This window comes from Rhinoderma darwinii, chromosome 2 (genome assembly GCF_050947455.1).
Source record: "Rhinoderma darwinii isolate aRhiDar2 chromosome 2, aRhiDar2.hap1, whole genome shotgun sequence".
NCBI classification, from domain to species: Eukaryota; Metazoa; Chordata; class Amphibia; order Anura; family Rhinodermatidae; genus Rhinoderma; species Rhinoderma darwinii.
In genome coordinates, this window is record NC_134688.1 from 478043496 (window position 1) to 478063331 (window position 19836).

A 19836-nucleotide genomic window follows, 5' to 3' on the forward strand; every position below is an offset into this window, starting at 1 on the left:
TTTCCTTGTTTTGCAGCCTGCGAGATCAAAAAACTCCGGAAAGAGTTGTCGGAGATCCAGAAAGAAAACGCTCGCTACGTAGATTTATTGAAGAGCCACGACATCTGCTTGTACGACGACCCCACGCTGAATTGGAAAGGAAACGTAAAAACCCCCAAAGCTTCATTGATCGCTCCGGCTGACCAAGCCCAAAAACTTCCCCTCTGCCCAAGCAGTAACCAGCTGGGTCCTTCCAACCAGGCCACCACTGTCCACGGCATCACCTTCAACGTGAGTCATAACCTCCAGAAGCAGACGGCCAACGTGGTGCCGGTGCAAAGAACCTGCAACCTGATGACGCCCATCACCATCGCCGGCGTGTTTCCATTAGACAAAACATGGCAGCAAAACTCAACATCGACCACAGCGGGTCAAGTACAATCTACGAGTCTTCCTGTGACCATCGCACAGGGCGCCGCAAACCTCATCCTATCCAATGGCAAAGGAGCTGTCCATTCCCCGACCGGTTCCTCAGCTCCGTTTCCCTCACCAACCAGTACAGCGGGTCCGATGAATTATTCCCAGACGATGGTCCTAGAAGGAAATGGTGTTCAATCTCCCGGTTGGGAATATGTAGACGCAACCGTCAACAGCAATCTCCCCTCACAAGTATCACAAGCCAACGTTCCCGCAGTAAGTCTCCTGGTGTCTTCGAATGGTCACGAGACGACATCTGGAGATTCCGGTTGTGTCGAAACTGGGAACGAAACTTTGCCCACCGTTGATATTGGGTCCGGCATGGGGGTCGTCATACATTCGAGAGAACCCAATTCATCCGTGGACGTTCAAGCAGGTTCCAGTGTGTCCATGTTGACGAGCTGGTCTTTGTCGTGTGGCTTACCGGATATGAAAAGTCTTGGCGGTCTGTCTCGGTTTCCATCCGATGGGAACACTCAAACCACATGGACGACGCTGCAACTTGCTGGAAACACGGTGCAGCCGTTGAGTCAGTCGTCCTCTGTTATTCCTCCACCACTGACTGAGCAGCCCGTGGCCTCCAAAGATACTTCGAATAACCGGCCGGTGGCGGCTTACAACATCGCGTCCTCGGAAGTCAAACCCGTGGAACAAGTCATGGTGAAAATGCCTTCATGTCAGCCTGTACAAGTGCAGTCACTCATAACCCAACCGCAGCCGCAAAGCACAAGCAGTATCCTTCCGCTGCACCCGCCCGTGCAAGTAATTCAGGTGGCTCAGCCGTTTGGTGCTGCAATAAATACATCACCAGCCAATCAGAACATTATATTACTACAACCACCAGCACCAGCGCCATGTCCACCTGTTCCTAAACCACCCGTGGGGCAGCAAATCGTTATAATCCAAGCGACCCCGAACCAGAACACGCTTCCTATTATGACGGCTCAGCCCGCGCCTTCCGTGGTGATGCCCATCAACGCAACCAATCCAGTCGCTTGCCCGTCAAACCCTGTGCAAAGTTCTGTAATGCCACAGACATTTGGTGGAAAACACCTGGTTCATATATTGCCCAGACCTAGTCCCGTTCAGCCGTCCAGCGCCGCACAGCAGGTGCCGGTGTCTACAGCCGCATCAAACCAACAGCCGCCGACCATCTCTCTAAATGGACAATTATTTGCACTGCAGCCTGTGAATCCTTCAGCTGGATCCTCTAACCAAACCCCTATGCAAATCATCCAGCCAACAACTAGTGAAGATCCGAACACCAATGTAGCTCTCAACACCTTCGGTGCTTTGGCCAACCTCAGTCAGAACATATCTCAGATGGCGGGTCAGAACTGCCTGCAGTTTACTCTTAGCCCCTCGACGCCAGCTACGTTAAGCACCAACACCGTACCAGTGAACTATGTTTCAGTGTCCGGAGCCAACGTGACGCCCACCGTTTCTGACCCATCATCTGCTCTACCTATTGCGTCCGTAATGACCAAGCCTGTATCGGTAAAGCCTGCGAATGCTACGCCGGCCAGTGCAAAGCCAAAAAAGCCAATCAAGAAGCCTGCGGTTAAGAAAGGGGCTTCCTTAAAGAAGGATCCCGCTGCGACAAGTAAGCCAGGTTCATCTTGTCCAGAACCTCCGAACGCTCAGCCCGGTAACGAACCTCAGAGCGAGAAAGAAAAAGTGACGGTCTTGGCAACGTCTTTGACTACGACGGCGACCGCAGATGCTGTAGAAGGTCGATCTTCGGAAAACGGTGAAAAAACTGAAAGCAGAAATTCGGCAAACTCAGAAAGCAACGTAGTGTCCTCTGAACCGAGGCGCGATGAGCCGGCACCTACATATGTCCCCAACCCTATAGATGCTGGTGCAGGCTCGGACTCTTGTGTGACCCAGAATGAGCACAGGTCGTCTTCACCACCACAATGTTATAAGGAAATGGTAGAACCCGGCAGTCATCCTGCAAATAGGGAGACCCTTCAAGAGGCTGTGGTTGCAGATGTTCCTCAAGATCCAAACGAATTAACCACCCGTGGTAGTTCGGATCCTGCCACGGGTTCCAGATCTTGCCTGGTAGAAGACGACTCTCCAGCTTTAACTGCTGCTGACCTATTGGAAGCGCAGATATTAACGGATGACCCAAATGAGAAGTCCCTCCTTTTAAAAGCCGATCTTGACGGTCACGGAACATTACTCAAAATCAAGGCTAAAGAACCGGCTCCTGCTGGCGAAACGAGACCAGAACCTGTTCTTCCGAACCCGTCCGTTCAAGTTGCCTCAAATCAGACCAGTATCTCTGAACAAGACGGTGGCGGCAACTCCTCTGCTACCAATCGTCAGACGGACTCGCCCTCGTCCAATAGTTCTGCTAGTGGTCGTAATTTCTCAGTAGCTTCGATGTTGCCAGATACTAACCGGGATGAGGTAGTCAGTGGTGCGTCACACGGGCCACCGTTTCTTGGCTGTGGATTTTCTGAGCACAATGACATAGTGGCAGTTGCCGCCAGAGCTATTTTTGACCAAGAAACTCTTTCGAAAGGAAGATCAAGGGTAGAGGCCGAAGTTGGAGATTCGCTTCCCAGGAATTCCGAAGCCGAAACGTTGCCCCCGGACTGTCGACTGCCTTTCAAGACCCACTCGGCCAAAGAAAACATTTCTCGGCTTCCGCCTTCATCGAATTCCTTCAGTGCCCTGGATACTAATGCCCACCCATGTGTCGAGCGTTTGGTAGAAAAAAGTAATTGTTCAATGGCGGTAAATTCCAGCAATCTCTCGCTACAGATTTCAACATCTCAATCGCAAAGCATGGCAAGTTTGAGCATCAATAATTTAATACACCCGGGTGGCATTAACCATTCGGTGAACTGTGCCAATGTGTTGCAGACCTCCGAACACCTGCCCATGCCTCCATCCACTCATCCTCCCGTGTCCTCCAGCGTTTACGAAAGCCAGACCGACGTGACGACTGTTTTGTCCGACTTCTCGCACCAACAGATGCATTCGATGGGTTCGGCTGTTATGCAGGTATCTCAGGCTACCGCGCCCCTCCTAAAACAAACTCCAGATTCCAGAAAAGAGTCAAACAAGCGTTCCGCTCATGAGGACGGGTTACTCTCGGCAGCCAAGAGACAAAAACAGTGTCACGCTCCGATTCGACTTGACCGGTTGCAGCCTCCGAACGGTGTTGCCGAGCAGAACGAAGTATTAGTCAGTCACGGCTCCTCTTCGTCATCGGTGTCCAGTATCGTCCAAAGCCACGGCGAGGGACTCTCCAATCTGTTCACTTCCAATAATAACTTTGTAAACCCGACTCTACGACAAACTGATCTACGTTGCAGTTCGCAGCCTTCTATATCAGAACAGGGTCAGATCGGAAACCAACACCTTCAGTCTTTGCAACCGCACCAACAGCAAGTGCCACTTCATAGTAACAATCCATACTTAAAGCAGCAGCAGCAACAACAAGCTGGACATATGCGTGACCACCATCACTTGTATCAGCAGCAACAAGTGCCACACGTGGACCGTTCCATTCGTTCTCAGTCTCATAACATTCAGCATCAACGCATGATACAGCAGCAGGACGTTCAGATGCAAAAGAAACAGAACCACGTCCATGGTGCCCAGGCGGCACGGCTGTCTCTACAACAGAAACACCTCACCGAGCAAAATCGGCATAAGAGCGGTCAAGCTCATCATCATCAACAGATCCAACAGCAGCAGATCCCCTCCCATTTTGGAAGTGCCCAAGCAGAGAAGACGTGTGATAACAATGCACCTCCCCGGGGTCTCCACGTAACCCACCAGCATGGCCATGTCGGCCAGGATATACTTCATCAACATCAACAGGATCTTAGCCGGTCGCAAGGACCTATTGTGTCTTCGGAGCACTTATCAGGTCACAGCCAAGTCCAAAGACTAATGACCTCAAGGAGTTTGGAGCAACAAATGGCTTCCCAAGCTAGCGTTGTTTCTCGGCCTACAAACATGACTTTTGCTCCGCACAGGCAGGAAAGGAACCGAGTATCTAGTTATTCTGCCGAGGCGCTTATAGGCAAGAGCACCTCAAACACGGAACAGAGAATCGGAGTATCCGTCCAATCTTCAAGGGTATCGGAGCAGATCGAAATGAGAAAGTATCTGGACGCGTCCAGGAACAAAGTTATACCAACCCATAACCTGCAGGGCCACATGTCCATTGAGCACGCCATCAATTCGGATCCTCAGAGGCTTCCGGACTGTCAGACCTTTAAATCCGGAGGCTTGAATCAGCAGCAACCACCGTCCTTTGAAGTTCAGACGTCCAGGAACAATGAGGGTGGAAGCAATGCCAATATGAGGGGGTTGCAGTCACACGCCTATAGGATTAATCAGAATCTTAATTCGGCAATGGATCGGCAAAAACACCTTCCCTACCAGACCGCCCAAGAAGTGTCCATGGCAAATACTCTTCCGATTCGAGAAAATGAAAATTCTTGTCACCAGAGCTTTATGCAGAGTTTATTAGCCCCACATATTGGAGAGCAAGTTGGCGCAAGTCAGAGGTCGATATCTAGTCATCAAAGAACGCAGTACAACTCCAACTCCAGCATCGAGTTCAGTTGCCCACCGACCCGAGAGTCATTGCACCTCCGGAGAGAGAGTGACGGACAGAACCGGGAAAGCTGTGACCTGCTGATGGGACACGTCAACTCGAGGAACAGTTCTTTAAATATTCCGTTTTCCAGCTCTTCTTCCTCTGGAGACATTCAGGGAAGGAATTCAAGTCCTCACAGTTCCATGCAAAAGTCTAATGCTGTACGGGCGGCTGATGGGCAGGCAAAGAACCAACTAAATATACAAGTTTCTATTAACATGCATGGTGTGGTCCATCCACCTATTCCTCATCAGTCTATTTCCCATGGAAATGGAGATCAGCGTCAAACAGTGAGGCACGCCAATACACCGGTAGTCCAGCGTTCTAGACATCCTCTACAAGAGGAACATGATTCCAAAACGCGTCAGCCTGAAAGAAACCGATCGGGGAACCAGAGACACGGCAATATGTTTGACTCTACCCTGCCTCACCTTCCGCTCACTGGCCCCGATAGCATGATCCTTGGGCGGCAGCGGCCCGTTACAGATAAGAGGACCGGCATTGTTCGCTTTATGCCTGACAGCCCTCAGGTGTCCGCTGACAATCCTGCTCCTGACCAACATACACTCACTCAGAATTTCGGTTTTCCATTCATCCCGGAAGGTCCAATGAACCCACCAATTAACGCAAATGCGTCCTTCATTCCTCCCGTTACGCAGACGGCCACACGGACACCCGCCCTGATCCCTGTAGATCCACAGAACACGTTGCCTTCTTTTTACCCTCCGTATTCACCAGCTCATCCAAGTTTGTCCAATGATCTGACCATTCCTTATTTCTCCAACCAAATGTTTCCTAATCCCAACACCGAAAAACCCAACAGCAATAGATTTGGCTCCATATTGTCCCCCCCCAGGCCTGTTGGCTTCTCCCAAACCACATTCCCTCTACTTCCCGAAATGCCACCTATGCACATGGCCAACCCTTCACACCTGTCCAACTTTAACTTGACCTCCCTCTTTCCAGAAATTGCCACGGCTCTCCCTGCCGACGGCTCAGCGGTATCTCCCTTACTTTCCATATCGCACTCTTCCGCCTCTGACTCTTCGAAGCAGACGTCAAACCGGCCGGCACACAACATAAGCCATATATTGGGTCACGACTCCAGTTCGGCAGTGTAACGTTACTCATGAATATTGTATTTTTCGTGTTCCATTTCCTGTTGTTTATTTACTTTTTTGTAACTTTATCGTCTTCTATATCTTCCGTTTTGTTGCTCCTTCCACAATCAACATTTCCCTCTTCCAAGTTCCCGAACCAGTTTTAACCATTCGTGTTCCAATTTTGGCCAATATCTCGACACCCTCTACAGTGGGAAGAGTTTAGTGTCGTCAACTGTCCCGTTGGCGGCCGGTGTGATGAGGACTTGTGTTTTCTTTTGTGTTGTTTTTAATCATTTTTTGACTATTTTCTAGAACTGTTTGGGATTTACACATTTTTGCTGTATCCCTGTAACCCCTGCCTGATATTTCTCCACCAGATTTATTGAATATTCTTAAGGGGATTTGTAATTTGACTGTAATTGAAATTTAATGCCAAAATGTAAAGCTTTTCAGGTCAGAAGCATCCAAAGAAACCTTTCTGAATACTCGGGTCAAAATGAGAGATCTGTTAGACCAGTGTTTCCCAACCCGGGGGTCCTTGGAAACCGGTAGAGAGGTCACTGGGGACGGCAAACTGACCTCCGCCTGTTCACACCAACACCGTGATTGGTCCATTGTTTGTGATGACTCCCAGTAACCCTTTCTCTAATTTATGTATTGAAGGGGACCCCTGACATCATACTTAATTTTTCCCTGTGTTTTTGTTTTGTGAACCACTAAAACTCCTAGGACATTGCTCCGTTGCTTTGTCTATCAGGACTCCCCATTGTGAACACTTCTACTGTCACCGTCTTTCTCACCATAATCCTTTTTATCTGGTCCCAATGTTTTTCTCATCTAATGAACATCACAGAGAATCGGTGTGATAAGTAGTAAATTATAATAATTTGGTGGGGGTGCGGTCTAATAACTCACGTGTGATGTCATCACGTTTGGGTGATGTCATGATTCACTTCTGTATATAAAAAAAAAAGAGCATAGGAAGATGAAGCAGCGCAATCCTGAGCTTCTTAGGCTGGGTTTCCACGTGGCGGTTGCATTAGGGGTACGGTGGGAGGGCGATCGGAGTCTGTAAACACGGCCCTATATGTTCGGTCCAGATACTGGTAAGGCTCGGCTCTATGATGGTATATTATACCAGACGCTGTACTGATTTGCACTCTATAGTAACCCCTGAAGTCTCATCAGCCCCCCCTAACAACACCCTGTACCCTACATTTCATTGTATATATTATACTGTACATATGTAGATTCCAAGGAGCTCGGCCCGGCCTCTCCACTGTACATGTTGTGTATAGTTCTTTATACTTTTTGGAAATTCTAAGATGACGGCGCCCATTTAAGTTTCAGACCTTTTTTTTTCTGTTTTATGTGGGTGGAGTGAGGGGTGGGGGTGGGGCTCTGTATTTGATTTTCTATTGCTGCTTTGGTACTTGCAGATATCATGATACGCTTTTATTTTCAATGGTTTCTATTTAATGTCAGACTGGTTGTAATAATTCTTTGTAAAGAGCTGAACATATTTTATTAGTAAAATAAAAGTTCTTACGCCTCTCGTGGTCTCCCGAGCTCTTGTTATATACAAACTTATGCGTGTATGTTTACTGTGCAGAATATCCTCTCTTCCATGATGTGTGTGTGATCTCCTCTGCACAAAGGGACATTACATTACTTATCCTGCACTGATCCTGAGTTATATCCTGTATTATACTCCAGAGCTGCACTCACTATTCTGCTGGTGGAGTCACTGTGTACATACATTACATTACTTATCCTGTACTGATCCTGAGTTATATCCTGTATTATACTCCAGAGCTGCACTCACTATTCTGCTGGTGGAGTCACTGTGTACATACATTACATTACTTATCCTGTACTGATCCTGAGTTATATCCTGTATTATACTCCAGAGCTGCACTCACTATTCTGCTGGTGGGGTCACTGTGTACATTACATTACTTATCCTGTACTGATCCTGAGTTACATCCTGTATTATACTCCAGAGCTGCACTCACTATTCTGCTGGTGGAGTCACTGTGTACATACATTACATTACTTATCCTGTACTGATCCTGAGTTACATCCTGTATTATACTCCAGAGCTGCACTCACTATTCTGCTGGTGGAGTCACTGTGTACATACATTACATTACTTATCCTGTACTGATCCTGAGTTACATCCTATATTATACTCCAGAGCTGCACTCACTATCCTGCTGGTGGAGTCACTGTGTACATACATTACATATCCTGTACTGATCCTGAGTTACATCCTGTATTATACTCCAGAGCTGAACTCACTATTCTGCTGGTGGAGTCACTGTGTACATACATTACATTACTTATCCTGTACTGATCCTGAGTTATATCCTGTATTACACTCCAGAGCTGCACTCACTATTCTGCTGGTGGAGTCACTGTGTACATACATTACATTACTTATCCTGTACTGATCCTGAGTTATATCCTATATTATACTCCAGAGCTGCACTCACTATTCTGCTGGTGGAGTCACTGTGTACATACATTACATTACTTATCCTGAGTTATATCCTTTATTATACTCCAGAGCTGCACTCACTATTCTGCTGGTGGAGTCACTGTGTACATACATTACATTACTTATCCTGTACTGATCCTGAGTTATATCCTGTATTATACTCCAGAGCGGCACTCACTATTCTGCTGGTGGAGTCACTGTGTACATACATTACATTACTTATCCTGTACTGATCCTGAGTTATATCCTGTATTATACTCCAGAGCGGCACTCACTATTCTGCTGGTGGAGTCACTGTGTACATACATTACTTATCCTGTACTGATCCTCAGTTACATCCTGTATTATACTCCAGAGCTGCACTCACTATTCTGCTGGTGGAGTCACTGTGTACATACATTACATTACTTATCCTGAGTTATATCCTTTATTATACTCCAGAGCTGCACTCACTATTCTGCTGGTGGAGTCACTGTGTACATACATTACATTACTTATCCTGTACTGATCCTGAGTTACATCCTGTATTATACTCCAGAGCTGCACTCACTATTCTGCTAGTGGAGTCACTGTGTACATACATTACATTACTTATCCTGTACTGATGCTGAGTTATATCCTGTATTATACTCCAGAGCTGCACTCACTATTCTGCTGGTGGAGTCACTGTGTACATACATTACTTATCCTGTACTGATCCTGAGTTACATCCTGTATTATACTCCAGAGCTGCACTCACTATTCTGCGTGTGGAGTCACTGTGTACATACATTACATTACTTATCCTGTACTGATCCTCAGTTACATCCTGTATTATACTCCAGAGCTGCACTCACTATTCTGCTGGTGGAGTCACTGTGTACATACATTACATTACTTATCCTGTACTGATCCTGAGTTATATCCTGTATTACACTCCAGAGCTGCACTCACTATTCTGCTGGTGGAGTCACTGTGTACATACATTACATTACTTATCCTGTACTGATCCTGAGTTATATCCTATATTATACTCCAGAGCTGCACTCACTATTCTGCTGGTGGAGTCACTGTGTACATACATTACATTACTTATCCTGAGTTATATCCTTTATTATACTCCAGAGCTGCACTCACTATTCTGCTGGTGGAGTCACTGTGTACATACATTACATTACTTATCCTGTACTGATCCTGAGTTATATCCTGTATTATACTCCAGAGCTGCACTTACAATGCTGCAGGCTTTAGAGCTGAAATCCCTCAGCATTCGCTTCCTATTCAGACATCCACATAGAGCACCATAGGGTGAAACCTGATAAAGAAATATAACTGGTGGACAGTGTATGAGTGCATTGGCCTAGTTTGGTGTGAATTCTGTACAGCACTAGTGAAGACTTGTAGATAGTAAATCTTGTGTCTGCAGTTTCCTCGGTGGGGGACAGAGATCCGGCATCAAGTGAATAACGTAGTAAAAGGAAGAGATCGCTGTGTCCAGGAAGCGCCGCCCAGACCGCAGTAAATATATACGATTATTTTGGATAATGCGTTTCTAAATAGAATTCTTTTCTTCCTTTTCTTTATTTGGGCAGCGCATTTTGATAAAAAGGTAAATAAGAAAAAAAAAAAAAACTATTATATTTCGAAACACATTGTCCAAAAAAACGAATTACTCCGGTCTGGGCCTCACTCCTTGGACACTGCGATCATTTTCTACATTATCTGCTTGTTCAGTCTCTGCGTGGCTCTTGCTCTGGTGATTTGCATTCTGGGGAGTGTTTTTCCGCCGTACGCTGATCTGATGTAGGAAAAACGAACCGCTGCACCACATCCGCGATCTCCCAGCTGTTACTCATCTATTGTGAACTACAACTCCCAGCATGCCCGGATAGCCGCTGCCTGGGAACGTATACTATGACGGTGACATCATCTTGCTGTTCCGGATGGGACTATATTTATGGGAACGGGGTCCCTTATATAGAGACGTTCTCCCAGGAGACCCCACAGGTTGCAGCCATAGACACTTCTTGTTAATATTCCCGTTTTATTATAAAGTTTATTCCATTTACAGGTGACATTGTTCTTCATCTCTCCTATCACCGGTCCATGCATGGCCGGGCTCCCCTGTGAGCGGTAACTAAAGCTCTGTTCATTCTGCTCTTCCTGGTTCATGAATAGCATGCCGCAACTACAGTGAAGACTGACAGGATGGAGAGAGAAAACAAAGAGGACTCCTTAAAGGGTCTCAAAGGAGGCCCAAAAATACAGAGGTGTATTCCGGTCAGGGTCTGCGGAAAACTGGGGGATATGGACACTAATGGTGGGTGACTCGGGGGGGGGGGGGGGGGGGTTGTTTTTTTTTTATTTGAAGGAATGTTAAATAAGAGAATCGTGGGTGCATTAACTGTTCATGTGTCATCACAACCACGCGACACGGGAATAAGAGTTTATAAGGGCAGTTTTATGGTGCGATCGGTGAGCACCTTGTTCTGTATCGGCGGTGTGATCGCCGCCGCACATGTTTCAGCGGTCCAATGTCTGCAGGTTGTCGGCGATCCTTGGATCATAGTCCGACGTCTTGAGGTTTTCATCACAAAAGTACAAATCACGTTTTAATAAATAAAATAGAAAGTCCACAAGTTCTACAACACGAGCAGCACTGAAAGAGTTAACGACGACGGGGGCCGCGTACACTGACCAGTCCATAAAAGCGCGAGCTACAGTCAACGAGGTCTACGGATAAAAACATATGAAAAACATTGGCAACAATTCGATAAATCAATGAAGTTCTAAGGACGTTAATTTGGCAGCAATTCCTGGCCCAACCAGCAGGTGGCACCATTGTGGCAGTCTGGGCGGGATTGGGGGTTTTTAGGCCTCGGAAAAGCAGGGTTGTGTTTGTTCCAGAGGAAATGGGCAAAGTCTCCCGCGACGATGGACCCGGACCAGGGCTCCGGCGCACAGGCAGCGGTTACGGTTTTTGAGAAAGCTGGTGGACTGAGGAAAGGACGGCGCGCCTTCTCCCTCTGGCCATTTCCCATCCTCTTCTTCCTCAGGAAGGTAAACGGACTTCATCTCTTGCCTGGAATCCAGGAACATGAAGGAATAACAGCGACGTCTGCCGGTGGCCGAGTCTCCTCAGAAGACCGGGATCTTGTCTCTGCGCACGTCGTCCAGGTCGTCGTCCAGCGTGAGAAGAACCTGAGGAACGACATTGACCAATGAGATGCTTCAGCTTATACTGGACGTAGCGTGAGAAGATCCTGAGCGGCGGAGAAGACCGTTATGCGGAAGGGACAATTATAGAAATCATTGGAAACCCAAGACGAGACGTTCTATATTCTATTCTGTATTTAACCCGTATTTACGGACCGGTAAAAAAAGGGGGGGGGGGCTGGAAATGATGTCACAATCATGTGCAAAATTGAAATCCCCTGACGTCGCCTAGCAATGCTCTCGTAATTACAGGACCCCATAGACTTCTATGGGGCTGCCTGTGCCGTAATTACGGACTGAAATAGGACATATTGTATATTTTTCACCTGCCCGTAAGCAAACGTGAGGGTACCCGTGGCCAATAGAAGTCTATGTAATTACGGCCATTTTTACGGTCGTGTGCATGGGGCCTAAAAGCCCCCTCACTAGGAGATGCTACATGTCTCCATTGTGTTATATGAAGTCTTGCAATTTTACCGCCAACATTTCGCCCTACGCTCCATCCTCTTTTTCTCCACCATAGCGGGTCCTAGACTCACCAGAAATGAGAAGAACATAGCAGTTGCAGAAAGAAAGTGCCAGATGTCATGGTCGTCGTAAAAGTGCATAAGAATACACTCGCGGTTCTTCTCCCGGGACTGGGCCGGGCTCTCCTATAAATAAAAAATGTATTTTTTTAATATGTTTTCTTTTTTTGTGACTATCCAAGTCAAAGTAAATCTAGAATCGTGCAGTTTTCCTATTAACCACTAGATGTCAGCACTACAATTTGCTTTCTATTCAGCAGTACCTGCCGCCACCCAGCAGATGGCGATCATCAAACTAAACCGATCAAAGGCTGATTCTCACCTCCCAGCTACTCAGAGTTTGGAAGAAGAAGTAGAGAGCGGCAGCCCAGACGCCGGCGGTGGCCAAAATACAGAAAAGTGGCAGCGGACGGATCTTCTCTGAGCTGCGAAGCTGTGAAAACAGGACATTGTATGTGCATTTAGAAAACAAAGTCTGCTCCATCTGCACATCCCTATAATATCTCTCCGTTTCACTTTTTTATATAATAATTCTAGTTCTATCTGTTTCTGGGAAAGCTGAGTGACCGCTAATATGGCCGCCCGTAGGGTTTTGTCACTCAGGTTCCCTACAGTTTTGAATTGTAATGCAAAAGTGCAGCAGTGAGGGGGTATTACTGTATGACTAGGTATTTTATGCCAGTCAGGGGTCTGGAAAAGCTGGGTGGCATCTCTGTAAGAGCAGTAATGTCGGCTATATTGGTTATCATCCAGCTTTCCCAGTGTCGGCCGAGGTTATCGTGTTTTGCGCTGGGGCCGTCGCTTAACCCGTTACCTTCATGATGATATAAAAGGCCAAATACAGCAGCAGGTTACAGATGAAGATCCCCAATAAGTAGGAGGCGAAGTCCCGGGGGCGATACACCAGTCCAAAGATGGCGCTGCAAGACAAAGGCGGAAGGTCAGAGGCCATGTAAGGAAGGGGTCAGGTCCCACAAATAGTGACCCAATCCCAGCGTCTGACGGCGTTAGAATATGGCGGCCGCCGCGATATAGAATGCCGCGGTGTTACATTGTATCCAGTACTTACAATGAGCAGTTGACGATGTTCCCAACAATTAGCAGAATCATCCTGTCCTGAAGGAAGAAAGATGGCGACAATCAGACCGCGCCCCGGAAACTGCGCACATCATTTATATCGCATGATGGATGTTAAATACACGATCAATAGAAGGGGCGGAGCTATGTCATACAATGAGATGTGGCAGCTTCCAGCAGGAAATGGTTAATTTTGGGTGACATATATGGATTTTCTAAAACGGTCAGTAAAGTAGTCACTTCTCCGCCCCCTGAGAGATTCCATTCATTCAAATAGGAAAGGGGAGGGGCCTTGTCAACAATACATGGGTTTTTTATAAAAAAATTAATCTTAAATGTGGGATTACGGATCATGTCCTGAGGACCTCACATCATTTTGTGTAAAATAGACATTTTAGGTTAAAAAGTTCATAACTCCGCCCACTGATGATGTCATCACATGATGTTGGATATGCTGGAACTACCAGTAAAATGGCGCTATACCTTGATAAATAGAACGCACGTTTCGATTGCCGCCTTGTGAGGATCGCTGTGATTCTGGTCATTACCTACCATGTACATGGGCCGGCTGCACTGCTGCACGCAGTCTGTATACAGGATCTGGAAGATTCGTCGGAAGATTCCAAAATCTGTAGAAAGCGGAAAAAAGAAGATTAAAATTCCCTTTAAATGAAGTTCAATGATTCTCACTATGTCGCACTCACAGGAGTGCAGGAAGCTGAGATCTACAATGCTGTTTGTGCACACACTGTAGGGCTGTTTCCCACGGCCTGCGATATGGAGGTAACAAGGTGGTCACCGGATATATTAACTAACTTGTTCCCTCCTTGATAATACAGGTCATCTAAGACATCCTAAAGGACAGCACCCCAGATCTCAGCTTCCTGAACCCCTGTGAGTGTTAGGGGAGGGAAATTTATAGGGTTGGCTTTAACCCTTAAACGAGACCTACTAGAAAAAGGCCCATTTATCAAGCAAAAAAGTGAAAACCGTGTTTTAATATCTAATTTATAGGCTGAGATATGAGCCCTTGAAGTTACAGGCCCAGAGCCTGAGGCTGCACTACTGAGAGATTCTGATGACAACATGCCCCCTTTTGATTTCTGTCAGGTGCAGTGTTGTCATGGAGACATTATGTGGAGTTAAATTTCCATCCACATCAGTGTGCCCAGGTATACACATGACCGCCAAGTCAGGCAGGATGTAGATATTGATGAGGGTGGTGATGTCGTTGAATCTCTCAGTAGTGCAGCCTCAGGCTTTGGGCCTGTAACTTCAAACAATCGTAAGTCAGCCTAGAAATAAGATATTAAAACACGGTTTTCACTGTTTTATTGCCCATTCATGAGCCTTTTATGACTGTTTTCTGCCAAGTCTCCTTTAAATGTCACTGTAACACTTCAGTTCAGCAGAAAACCCCCCCACAAAACAAAAAGAATAAATCCAGACAGAGCGGAAAGGATGTTACCTGCATTGGACACATCTGTGACAGGAGGAGAGAGCAGAGAGAAGAAGAGCGTCAGCATGGAGGAAACCATCACCAGGGTCAGAACAGGGGAAAAGGCCATAAGGTCAGGGTCACACATCCCAGTTGTGTCCTATTATTACCCTGTTCCCTTAAGAATCTGATCCCAGTATTTGGCCAGAAAACTGACAAATCTATGAATACAAGGCTTGATAATTGATAGTGTTCATATAATTGATGCTATTGAATGGAGAGGAAGCTATTGTTCTCTGGTGTCAACCATTTCTGTAGCACCTGAGTCTGGTAGTGGCGTCTGGCTGAACTATGTAACCAGACAGGAAATCTGGGGTGTGTAGGAGATTATCTTCCCTCATCACCACCCCCAATATAATGACAGGACGGGCTAGTACTGCTAATGACCCTGACCCAGCCCTAAGGATATAGGAGGGACCCCCGTCCTTCTCATCTCACCGATCCTAAAGCGTCCCATGTAATAGATGTGAGTGCTGAGCGCCAGGGACCCCACCACGTGGATGACGGAGAAGATCACCCAAAACCACCAGTTATCCTTCCCAAAAACCTAGAAGGGAAAGACGAGATGATCAAAGGCCGGAGCATTGTCCTTATCATGGCCACATATAACATTATAAACCTACATTTAGTTACATCAGGTCTTATACTCCAATCACATGCAAAGCTGCAATCACAATTCTGCTGCTTGCCACTTCACATCTGTCAGCATTACGCTGACAGACACGCCCCTAACTGCTTGGCGGACCACCTATAATGCAAATCACTGCATGGCATTGTGGGATCTACCGATCATCTCATCCTACACCACATTACTGGTCTACATGACACATTCCCCATAATACACCAGAGTCAGCAGCAGACTGCAGCGGCAGGAGAATTCTCACTGCAGCTTTGGATGTGACTGGAGTAGAAGAGATGGTGTAATTCAGGATTTGCATATCTTCTATAATTCTTCCGTGGGGTGATCAGACTGAGCGCTGTGTGATTCACCCCCTTATAACCATACATAATATTATATATATATATTACTAAGTGGTGCAGAGTCTGACTCTAGCAGGGGGCTGGGGACTGATTTAACAGTGACTGGAGTACATACCACACCTATGACCGCCAGAAAAATGACCAAAGCAAAGGAGGCGTAGGCTGCATAGGCGCTGGCGTTGATGTCGGGGTGGCGGGTCTGGTACAGTTTCAGCATGCAGAGCCCAGCGATCATGTACATGAAGGACGTGTCTGCCGAGAGAACGGTGCAAATATAATAAACTACTTACACAACTGCTCAGGCCCTGGACATTGTCTCTGCACATTGGGAGGGTTTATTCCCTGTGACTGCCAGGAAGAACTGAGAGGAACATGAGAATTATCGCACTGTGAATTACTGCCAGGAAGAACTCACAGAGGGACATTAGGGGAAGGGTTCTCTCACTGTGTTTAAATTCCAGGAAGAAATAAAGGGGATGGGAGGATTCTCTTGCTGATTGACTGCCAGGGAGAACTAAGAAAGGAACTGGAAGGGCATTCTCTCACTGTGATGGACTGCCAGGAAGAACTGAGGGGCATGGGAGGATTCTGTCACCGCGACTGGGTCCAAGGTAAAACTAAGAGGGGGCTTTGAGGGGGAGAGTTCTCTCACTGTGATTAACTAGCTGGAAGAACTAAGAGGGGTGAGAGGATTTTTTCACTAATTGCCAGGGAGAACTAAGCGAAGTACTGGAGGGAAAGTTATTCTCTCACTGTGATTGACTGCTAGAAATAAATTAGAGAGGGGGTTATACCAATGATTTATTGTCAGGGAGAAATATGAGAAGGAGGAGAGGGAGGACTCGGAGTGACCAGATGACAGAGGAATCAGCCACAACAAATCTAATATGGCTGACAGTGGTCGGTGTCAGACAGCTACTTCCTGTCCCAGAAACTGGAGGAGGAAGAAATCTGGAGCAGGAACAGCTGAAGTAAGGAGAATGCACAGGAGTCAGACCCACAGGTTTTATTAGTGACAGGAGGTGTTATCTATTGACAGTTTTTTAACTCCAGTTGTTTACATATTTCAGGTTTGATAACTGATTTGCTTTACATTACTTATCCTGTACTGATCCTGAGTTACATCCTGTATTATACTCCAGAGCTGCACTCACTATTCTGCTGGTGGAGTCACTGTGTACATACATTACATTACTTATCCTGTACTGATCCTGAGTTACATCCTGTATTATACTCCAGAGCTGCACTCACTATTCTGCTGGTGGAGTCACTGTGTACATACATTACATTACTTATCCTGTACTGATCCTGAGTTACATCCTGTATTATACTCCAGAGCTGCACTCACTATTCTGCTGGTGAAGTCACTGTGTACATACATTACATTACTTATCCTGTACTGATCCTGAGTTATATCCTGTATTATACTCCAGAGCTGCACTCACTATTCTGCTGGTGGAGTCACTGTGTACATACATTACATTACTTATCCTGTACTGATCCTGAGTTACATCCTGTATTCTACTCCAGAGCTGCACTCACTATTCTGCTGGTGGAGTCACTGTGTACATACATGACATTACTTATCCTGTACTGATCCTGAGTTACATCCTGTATTATACTCCAGAGCTGCACTCACTATTCTGCTGGTGGAGTCACTGTGTACATACATTACATGACTTATCCTGTACTGATCCTGAGTTACATCCTGTATTATACTCCAGAGCTGCACTCACTATTCTGCTGGTGGAGTTACTGTGTACATACATTACATTACTTATCCTGTACTGATCTTGAGTTATATACTGTATTATACTCCAGAGCTGCACTCACTATTCTGCTGGTGGAATCACTGTGTACATACATTACATGTCCTGTACTGATCCTGAGTTATATCCTGTATTATACTCCAGAGCTGCACTCACTATTCTGCTGGTGGAGTCACTGTGTACATATATTACATTACATGTCCTGTACTGATCCTGAGTTACATCCTGTATTATACTCCAGAGCTGCACTCACTATTCTGCTGGTGGAGTCACTGTGTACATACATTACATTACTTATCCTGCACTGATCCTGAGTTACATCCTGTATTATACTCCAGAGCTGCACTCACTATTCTGCTGGTGAGTACTTTTGTGTGTATTAGTTGTACTATCTGTGAGTTAATAAGGGGTGTAAATACTTATTTTTGGCGGTTCGTTCACACTGTCACGTTCCCCCCACCTTGATGCTCGCAGTTGTCAGGTAAGGTGAGATCATGCGGCCGGTCTCTTACCGAACTGGAAGTTGGAGTAGTTGGGGCAGACGTGGTAACAAGCGCTGAGGACGCCTTCCATGGTCAGAGCGATGCCCATCGTGTAGAAGAGGCCAAAATGTTTAGGGATCCCAAATTCCTGCAATAAGATAAGTCGCCCCATGAATGTAACGCGTAATGTTCTCCCTTTATCACACTATCCCCCTCCCCCATCACTGTAGTCACCCTGGCCTTCAGCGATCTTCTCACTCTGACAACTAGTTGTCAAGCTCCTCCCATCATAACTTTCCATTTATAGGGCTAGGGGTTCTCCCAGCAAGTTGTCATGCCCCTCCCATTGTTTCATATTCAAAGAGTTTCATGTAAATAAAGCTTAATCAGTGTGTAATGAAAAGTTATTTCTGCTTGCTGTCAGTGAATGGTAACATTATTGATTACATCCAGAGTGTTTGTTACCATTGTATCCAGTCTAGAGTATCCTCTGTGAGCTAAAAATAGCAGCCCAAATCCCTCCCCTGTCCTGATAGTTTGTTACAATGTATCAGTGAAGAAAAAATGTATTAGTGCAGGATTGTCTAGACTGGATGCAATTGTAACAAACCCTCAGCTCTGAAAAGTCTTTGATCGCTACGTGTTTTTAGACTCTAGATGTAATCAATGTTCCCATTCACCGACAACAAGCAGAAATTTTAAAAGTGGTAAAAAACAAAAAAGTATTTTCAAAAGTTCCCGAACTTTTCATGACACAATGATAAACCCTTATTAAACGGTGATGACAGAGCGGAGGCTCCTCCTCCGGGAATACGGCGATCACGGGTCTCATACCAGGGCGTAGGTGTCATTTGCTTCCAGTAGGCGGCGGTGCTGGAGATCTCTGTACAGGACGATGACAAGGAAGAGGAACCCGAGGAGGACGTGGCCCAGGTTACTCAGGATGTTATTAAATGCGCTAAAACGGGGAGAAAAAGGCGCCATTTAATATTCTCAAGTAAATAAACGCAATTCAATAAAAATACTGAGCAGCCCCCCCATAATCAAGACGAACCCCTGTAAATATCGGACCCCAAGTAGCTGAAAATCCTATTCAGACGTTTGTGGGAAAGCTGGGTGACAACCAATATGGTCGCCATTACAGCCCCCACCCAGATGACAAGTCTGCCTAGTTCTGTAATGCTGAACTCCCACTCCTCCCAGTGCTGCGCTCAGTATTGGATGTCACCCAGCTTTCCCACACTCCTGAATGGCTGATCTGCAGAGATGTGCAGCAATAAAAGGGGAGGAGAGCGTCACTGAATACAAGGCAAATTAGACTTTCAGGAGTCTAAAAAAGCTGGATGATATCAGGCTGGTACAGACAGATGAGCGGCTCGACATGAGACCTGGAAGCTGATTGGTTATATCGGTGTTTGGGAAAGCTGGGTGACTGCCAATATGGCTGCCATTACAGAGAGGTTCTTAACCTGTAACCCAAACTGCCTAGTGAGACAGTGAAACGACACTGCCCCTGAGCAACTAGACCAAGATGCCATTCTGGCGCCTGGGAAAGTTGGGTAATATCCCCTGTAATAGAGACATTTTGTTATCCAGCTTTCCCAGTAGCAGACAAAAG

At 46.4% G+C, this 19836-nt stretch overlaps 2 protein-coding genes across 4 annotated transcripts in view; one reads left to right on the forward strand and one right to left on the reverse strand.

Annotated features, from left to right (window-relative positions):
* The window catches only part of USF3 (upstream transcription factor family member 3), a 28460-nt gene extending 20716 nt beyond the window's left edge, over window positions 1–7744 (forward strand). For all 3 annotated transcript variants that reach the window (XM_075854696.1, XM_075854695.1, XM_075854694.1), the window contains exon 7: window positions 17–7744. In XM_075854696.1, coding sequence (XP_075710811.1) covers window positions 17–6207 — 6191 coding nt within the window. In that variant the 3' untranslated portion in view covers window positions 6208–7744. The remainder of the gene's footprint in view (window positions 1–16) is intronic.
* Window positions 7745–11267: 3523 nt separating this feature from the next.
* SIDT1 (SID1 transmembrane family member 1) overlaps window positions 11268–19836 on the reverse strand; it is a 38221-nt gene continuing 29652 nt past the window's right edge. The window contains exons 16-26 of the mRNA XM_075851250.1: window positions 19053–19176; window positions 18249–18366; window positions 16083–16219; window positions 15425–15533; window positions 14957–14971; window positions 14041–14117; window positions 13481–13527; window positions 13226–13331; window positions 12734–12844; window positions 12424–12537; window positions 11268–11869 (exon numbers count right to left, since the gene is read on the reverse strand). Coding sequence (XP_075707365.1) covers window positions 11807–11869; window positions 12424–12537; window positions 12734–12844; window positions 13226–13331; window positions 13481–13527; window positions 14041–14117; window positions 14957–14971; window positions 15425–15533; window positions 16083–16219; window positions 18249–18366; window positions 19053–19176 — 1021 coding nt within the window. The 3' untranslated portion in view covers window positions 11268–11806. The remainder of the gene's footprint in view (window positions 11870–12423; window positions 12538–12733; window positions 12845–13225; window positions 13332–13480; window positions 13528–14040; window positions 14118–14956; window positions 14972–15424; window positions 15534–16082; window positions 16220–18248; window positions 18367–19052; window positions 19177–19836) is intronic.